This window comes from Varanus komodoensis, unplaced genomic scaffold (genome assembly GCF_004798865.1).
Source record: "Varanus komodoensis strain SLA01 unplaced genomic scaffold, ASM479886v1 scaffold122, whole genome shotgun sequence".
NCBI lineage: Eukaryota > Metazoa > Chordata > Lepidosauria > Squamata > Varanidae > Varanus > Varanus komodoensis.
This window is the reverse complement of record NW_025335356.1, coordinates 599180-607234: the sequence shown is the minus strand read 5'-3', so window position 1 is coordinate 607234 and position 8055 is coordinate 599180. Positions and strand designations below refer to the sequence as shown.

The 8055-nt window shown below is 49.8% G+C and overlaps 1 protein-coding gene across 6 annotated transcripts in view; it reads right to left on the bottom strand.

Moving 5' to 3' along the window:
- Positions 1–6360: 6360 nt before the first annotated feature.
- GRAMD1A (GRAM domain containing 1A) overlaps positions 6361–8055 on the bottom strand; it is a 41240-nt gene continuing 39545 nt past the window's right edge. For all 6 annotated transcript variants that reach the window (XM_044422229.1, XM_044422230.1, XM_044422235.1 and 3 more), the window contains one exon: positions 6361–8028. In XM_044422229.1, the coding sequence (XP_044278164.1) occupies positions 7960–8028 (69 nt within the window). In that variant the 3' untranslated portion in view covers positions 6361–7959. The remainder of the gene's footprint in view (positions 8029–8055) is intronic.

The following is an 8055-nucleotide window of genomic DNA, read 5'->3' as shown; positions in this document are numbered from 1 at the left end:
GCTCCACAGTGCCAAAGCTGGAATTCGTGCTTTTCGGGGGATTATCCCTAGCGAGTATATGAAAGGTCCATTGAAATTCATAGATGTGCCAAACAAAAGGTGCCCCAAGAACTGTTGCAGGAGAGAGTTGAGCTCTGCTGAAATATTACGATGACAGGGCAGCTTACAAGGTTCTCTCCATTTATCCTACAAACTATCATCCTGTGAAATAGGTTAGGCTGAGAGGCAGTGACTGGTTTGAAGTTATCCAGTGGGTTGCATGGCTGAGTCTAGAATCTGAATCTTGCAAGTCCTGGTCCAACACTTTAACCACTACACCACACGGGTTCCCTGCTCCTTTCTTATATTTAAACAATATGGAAAATATATGCCTTCTCTTTAATTCTTCCAGTGAGACTGTCTGCATAATACGACATTTAAGGGTGCATTTAAAGGTGCGATCCTACACACGTCTGGAAAAACGGACAGCCTGCATCCCCTCCCTTGTACCCCTCCAATGGGGAATGCCCTAGTTCAGTGGCAGTGCGTGCAAAAGGTCTGCAATTCGGTCCCTGTTCTCTCCAAGGGTCAGGGCGCAGATGACAGAAAATGGCCCTTTCCTTTCTAAGGCCCTGCCCACGGATTGGGGCAAATGCACGGAGGGCTGAGCCATCAGTGGTTACTCGTCCTAACAGGTGTCTGCACCTGCAGTGTCAGAGTGCCTGTGTAGATCAGTTGCTGGGGAAGATGGAGAAGAAGAGGCTGTTGCAGTCACGGTGCGAATGGATGGTGGAGCCGCTGCCCCCGTGGTCTGATCTGGCAGGGCTCTTAAGTTCTCATGCTAGATGTTGCTAGTCCCAACAAGCCATCTCGGGTCAGGATCAGCCTTCTTCCATGAGTTGCCCCCTGGATGCTTTGGACCACAGCCTTCATCAGCCCCAGACAGTTGCCAGTGATGATGGGAGCCACAGTCTAAAACATCTGGGAGGCCCCAACCCAAGCTGGGAAAGGCGAGGCGAATAGTCCAACCTGCTAAGTGCAGGCCAATAAGTGTGAATTCTAATCTGTGCAGGTATTCACCACAAGGTGGCCGTTACCCAAGCCTAGTGGGAGAAGACAGTGAGGATGCACCTTGTCTGTTCAGCAGAAACGCTCTTTCCCTTCCCACTGCTTGTCTTCTGCCTCTCCCTGTCTGCCTCTCCCAGGGAATTCTCTAATTGCAGACCCAGAATCTCCTAGTTTTAATCGCTTGTTGAAATTTATTTCTGGTCTGGTGTTTTTAATGCATTAGCTTCAATAATGTATTAATTAAGTTTTGCTTTGTTTGTTTTTAACTTGGATTTGTTTTGGCAGAACGGTGGGATGTAAATAAAATACACACAGAATAATAAATACACATTCTTCCTTCCTTGCTGCAACAGCTGTGTTAGTTTGTTGCAGACTAACAACAAAGGGCCTTCGGGCACCTTAAAGACTGACAAATTCATTTTGCTGTGAGCTTTCGTTGATGCTGTTCACGTCATCAGATGCAGCTAGTAAGGATACATCCCAGGTTCCCATAGCAGGCTGTCTGCCCTTTGGTTTTGTAAGGCTAATGTGCACAAATGCGCACACATGCACACACAGATGTGCATGGTGGAAATCATTCTGCTCCTGTGCCCTGTGGGTCCACTTTTGTATGCCCTATTGTGAGCTTTCAAAGCTCTCTGCTGGCTGCACCCCAGCTCCATCCAGTTCTCTGGTGTGACACCACTCCGATAAGCCGTGCAAGGACATGCATGAATTTTAGTGGCACCTGAACCCTATAAAGAAGCCATCCTGTCTTGTCAGAGCTGGAGCAATTTTCTGGGAGATCAGAGGACCATTGCTCAGGGTAGTGCACTTGTGGTGCCTGCAGAAGGGCCCGGGTTCAAGCTGCAATAAAAAAACAAATGATCCGGTAGTTCCATGCTCCCCAGTCCTGGCAGTCTTCTGTATTTCTTGCATGGGGTTGAGGGAAAGTGTTTCTCTTTGTTGGCAGCCCACCTGATTTCCCTGCTATTTGTAGGAGAGGGTGGAAACTGACCCATCCTTGGCCAGCCACTCGCTTGTCTGCATGTGTTTCCAGGTTGCCTGTGATGTACATGCTTATGTTTTAAAGAGGCATCCGAACAGCTCCTAGAAAGACCAAAATAGGGACAGCCAAAGAAAGGAAGGCTCACAGAGAAGCCTACAGAGCTTAATAATTAGACTGCCTTCTGGCTTAACATCTAAGAGATGGGATACACAAGAAAAAGGGACTGGGAAAGTGGAGGGAAAGCTCTGGCACCAGCCCATCTTTTCAGAGTCCTTACCAGTGTTCCTTCTGGCAAGAAAGCTTCCTGCAGCCATGCCTTCTCTGGCCGATGCAGGGGAATGTCAACTGCTTCCTCCTTGCTCTGCTGCTTAGGCTGGAAGGCTGATGGATGGAGCCACATGGCTTCCTCACCGGGCTCTCCCTGCGGAGCCATCTCTCTGTGCCCTTGGTTCTCTGACGAACCGGTGAGAGGTACATAGCACATAAGGGACACACGTGCTCCTGTGCAAGGAATGTGGAGAACTGGCGGAGTGGTACGCGTGGCATGCCGAAAGCGCCTGGTTCAGCCCTCGAGGGAAAGGATCAAGCGTCAGCCAGGGAGGGGGAAGAAGACCTCTGCCTGGGACCCGGAGAGTCAGACTCAGCTGTGCTGACCAAGATGGACACATTGCCTGATCAAGGCCAAAGGCAGCTTGCTTCACTCATGCCCTTTAGGTCTGGTTCAACGGAGAGCAGGTGTGATGCAGCAGTTCAGAGCATAGGAGGTGCACCAGAAAGTCCTTGCTCGTCTTACCTATAAACTCACTGGTTTCATATTTGACTTCCACCCCACAGTTAGTCCTATGAACAATCCTATCTTAAAATAAGCCCTTTCTTTGGATAGGCGCCAGACTCAATCACCCCTAAAAGGGGGGTGCACTTCCCCTTTTCCTGAGCAGCTGGCGTGTTGGAAAAGCATGGAAAACCGGAGGACCTTGAAAACTAGCAAGTCTACACTTAAAAACTAGAGGAACTCCCTGCAAAGGAGGTGATATAGTCACCATCTTGTTTAGCAAGTGAAGAGCTTGACAGCTCACCACTTCAAAGCTGTTAAGTGAAGAGCCAAGTATCCAAACAACCTCTTTGCAACCTGGCTTGCTTTACAATCATGGCTGATCACTACTGCATTTGACAGCAGACACTTTACTGTGATGAACGGGACAAGCAATACCTTTCTTTTCGGCTACCTGCAAGTATGTGTCAGTGCAACTGTGAAATACAGTTTTTTTTTAAAATAAATGAAAATATTTGTATACATTTTTTTGGCACCTAAAATGATGGTGATGGTGTGGTGAACCAGTGACATCTGTTCCAAGTGCTGCTTGGGCACTTTGGAGGGGCTGTCAAAGGGGAAAACAGCTGCAACAATGACCCAAAAATAGAGAGAGAAGACAAGACAGTTTCAGCCCCCAAGTTCTCTAGGGTACCTACTGGAGGACTGAGGGTGATGGAGTAGGGTACAACCCACAGTGAGCCCTGTCGGCTGTCAGGCACACTGTGGATTGTTCAAACAAATGTCCCATGGCTCATTTGCAGGTTGGCTTCGCCTGACTTGCAAACATGCCTACTGGATGGGTCACTTAAATGACCATTGCATCAAAGAATCTACAAATGCTGCTCTTATACTATTTTACTTTACCTTATTGCTCTTGTTATTTCTCTTGGGCTTTGTTTTACTGCTTGTTTGGTTCTCACTGTTTTACAGCTAGAGAATTTCTAGTAACTTTATTGAAAATGTGACTTTTTGCCATGTGTAGTTCTGAGTGTGTCTGAATTTTTGCAAAGGCCTTTGGCCACGAAGATGCTTCTCTTACATCGGTGCCCCTTCTGCTAACAATGAGATAACCTCACCTGCCTCCTCTGCCCCCCAGACTCCTTTCTTGAGTCTCGCCCCACTAGTTGCCTTGGAGCACCAATTTCTGAAAGTCCTTGGCTCTGGTTTCAGTTATTGGCTTCCATGAAGTGGGAGAGAAAGCGTGCCTGACCCAGAAGTGAGCACCACCATGTTCCCATCTTCTGCCTGTGTGCAGGGCACAGAAAAAGCTACTAAAAGATTCACCATGCTGCAGCCAATGGGCATTTTAAGGGAGCTGCGTGCAGTGGCCTGTGGGGAATGTGAAGCCTACGAAGCACAAAATCATTTAATTATGTATCTCTTCAAATGATTCCCTCTTTCATTTTCTGGAGGCAGCCAAAGAGTGGAGAGAAGCAGGCAGTTGAGGCAGCCTCCAGTGCTTTGGAGGAGCAGACCTGCAACCCACATGTTGGGATGGTTTTTGTTAAAGAGGGTGGCCAGATGCAAGAGAGGACCGGGTCCTGCAGTGGAAAATCCCTGCTGATCTGATAAACCTACGAAAATTCCATCTCTGACACCACTATGAAAAGTGCAGGTGGCCAACCTATCACTTCCTGGCAAATAGATGGGGGGAAATGGAGGTAGTGACAGATTTTCCTGGGCTTCAAGATCACCACAGATGGTGACTTCAGCCAATAAATTAAAAGATGCTTGCTCCTTGAGAAGAAAGCTATGGCTAATCTAGACAGCATTCTAAAAAGAAGAGACATCACCCTGCCAACAAAAGTTCATATAGTCAAATCTATGGTTTTCCCAGTTGCAATGTATGACTGTGAAAGCTGGACCATAAGGAAGGCTGAGTGCCGAAGAATCGAGGCCTTTGAATCGTGGTGCTGGAGGAGACTCCCGAGAGTCCCTCTTGGACTGCAGAGAGACCAAACCAGTCAATCTTAAAGGAAATCAAGCCAGACTGCTCTTTAGAAGTCCAGATGCTAAAGATGAAACTCAAATACTTTGGCCACCTCATGAGAAGGAAGGACCCACTGGAGAAGACCCTGATGCTGGGAATGATTGATGGCAAAAGGAGGGGACGGTAGAGGAGGTGGTGGTCAGATGGAGTTACTGGGGTGGTAGGTGGGGGATTGTCACCTGAGGTTCTAATTTGCACCCATCTTTAGCTGGAGGATCACTGGGTACTTCTCAGAACAAAACCAAGTTGATCCTACATGCCCAAAGTCTGCTCCGTCCTGTCCCAGAGGATGCACCAACGTGTTCTAATCTAGGACATGTACTCATCCGTTGGAGCCTTAACCACTAGCTGTGTCAAAAGCATCACCTTTCTGGGTGAACCTGCTTGCCTTTACCCCTTTTCCAGCACTCCTACCACAAAAAGATCAGTGGAGAATGACCAGGCAAAGAGCCTTCTTCATTGTGGAACTGTCTTTGGAATGCTGTCCTCGGGGTTCTCAACATAGCCCTTTAGTCTGCCAAATTTAAACATCAGGACAAGACCGTTTTTCTTACTTTGGTGTTTAATGGTTAGTCCTCTTTTGGGCTGCTGCTTACAGCTTCTTGTGTAATTTCTATCCTTTTAGGTGCTGCTTTGTCCATCATTTAACAAATCGTGTTTCTGGAAGGTTGGTATTTTAAACACTGGATGGTTAAAGATAAAAGGGGAGTGTATATATTAAGCTATCCTGAGTGTGTTGCATTATAGGGCAAAATATTTGCTTTTTTATTGTGATATAAAAATGTGAACAAAAATAGCTCAGAAAATACCCAGCACTATCTTTCTTCTTTTGGATGGTTGGAGGCAGTGGGTAGCAGTGGCCAGCTGTCCTGGGGGGCATCGGTACCTCGGGTAGAGCCCCTGCTTTGCAAGCAGGTCTCAGATTCAGTCCCAGCATCTCCAGGACAGCCAATGCAGCATCATTCGCACCAGCACTGGGCTGGATAGACTGAGGGCTTGTCTACCATGTTTGGGTTCAGACACTACAAGCCATAGTGGTTTTTCCCACTATTGGTCTGTTGTGTTGTCTGAACCCAGTGATGGTATTTCATCATGGTAAGCTTTGTCTTGAGAAGCCACACAAAGCAACAGCAGCTTGTTCGATGGGTTTTCTGTACCACCATAGCAGAGATCAGCACTGGTGTGGAATGGCCTCCACAAGGAACCTTCGAAAGCTTCCAACATTCTTATGGACCGTATTTTGAGAATGCTGCCAGCACCAGAACTTAATCCCCCCACACCCAGCGAGGAACCAAAACTCAGACCTTTATGAAAGCCCTACTCCTTCGAGGATCCTTCCAAGATCAGGAAGGCTGGAGTTCCCCAGTATTCCTGTCAAAGGCACTCTGTATATGCTCAAACATGGAGGTAATGATACCATATGGGACATGGTATAGGAGCAGTGGAGATCCAAGACAAAAGTACCTTCAGGGGGGGGGGGGTTGTGTGTCTGTAATTTTTCCAGAATGAGCACACCACCAGTTCCGATCCAGAGTCTTTATTCTGCTCCTTAATAAATAAGCCCCAGCACCTCTGACACAGGATCGTTAACACTGAACACAGCTACAAAACTGGAAGGATGCCCCCCCCCGCCCCCACAGCCCAAAAACTTGATGCAGGGAGGGGGGAAGGGGGGTCAGAAACCTGGGCCTCCAGAGCTCTCGGGGACAGAGAACAGTGGACTGGCAGACACACACCCCTCCCCAGGAGGGGGCAGATTTCAACCCCCTCAGGCAGTATCTGGGGGGCACCTGGGCCCCGACTGGCAGTGAAACCTCACTTTAAAGTGACAGGACAGCTCTGCGTCAGGAAGACGAGGCCATCTGTTGCCTGGGGAACAGGCCTAGGAAGGACCAGGCCGTTCGGAATTAATGCAGGGATCTCCTGGAATGGGAGCAAGAAGATCTGCCAAGACGCTGATCCACCGTGCTGTGCCTGGAGGTCTCGGCAGACCTCCCCTTCCCCAAAAGCTCCGCCCAGCTATTTGTGCGCAACCAGGACAAGGGGCACAGCAGGTCCCATGATAAGCACAGCCCCCTTGGGGGAGAGCTGGGTTCAGTGCCACCACTGCCCCACTCCCACCCCCTACGGAAGTGCCGGGACCAGCCTCACCAGAGCAGCTTGTGGGTGCAGCGTGCTGGAGACAGCCCCCCTGCCCCCGCCAGCTAAATCCCTTCTTTGACCATGCCCTGTGCCAACTCCTGCGAGAAGCACTTCAGTCGTGGTCTCTGGCATTCGGCCATGTGTAATTTTCCCCCATTTTGTCTTCAGGGTATCCCTTTAACAAAGCGACCAGGCCCTCCCAAGGAAGCGGACAGGGCGCACGGAGGGGAAGCCTGGGAAGACGCGCACTGGGGGGACGCGGGTTTCCCTTCTCCCAACTGCCGGCACATCAGTGAGGGGAAAGGCAATCCGGGATCTTGGCTGTCCTCCAAGAGGGAGGAAAATGGACATCAGTGCCTCAGCTGTTGGGAGAAAGCTCAATGCTGGGACGGGCTCCGGAGTCCATCTCTAAATCTCCCCCAAAACAGCGGCTGCAAAGAAAGAGCCCGCCTTTTACACCAACCCCCCCACCCCACCCCACCCCACCAACAATTGCTGGTTAGAGAGTCCAGCCTCTAAATCCCCTCCCCCCAACAAAACTTTAAAAGAGCGAGCCTGCCCTCCCCCAGACAGCAGTCGGAAAGAAAAGAGGGTGTCGGGGCACTAGAAGTGGAAGGCTCTCTGGGGTCCTTTGGGGAATATAAATAGCACTTAAATGGGGAAGGGATAAACTGAAGTCACTGCAAGGACCCTCAGAGAGAGAAAGAGAGAGAGGCAGAGGCAGAAGGAAGGTGCTTCAGGTCAAAGGAACCCCAAAGCAGGAAGTGGGGAGGGAGGCATTCATCGCGGTTCGTGGCACTCTTGAAAGTAAGGTCCAGGTGACAATCTGGCAAGGTGTGTGGCGGTGTCTGGCCCATCCCGCCCTCACAAACACACCCAGGCAGTCTGGGTGCCACCGATCCAGCAGCAGATTCGGAGATGGGTTGGGAATCTTCTCCCGAGGCCCAGCGCCATCCTCAAGGGGGCAGTGCGGGAGGGTCACTCGGGCTCCAAGGAGGGCTCGGCCACGGTGATGCCCTGGTGCAGCTTCTCCAGGGAAATCTTCATCTGGGGGAAAAAGGCCAGTGTTATTGC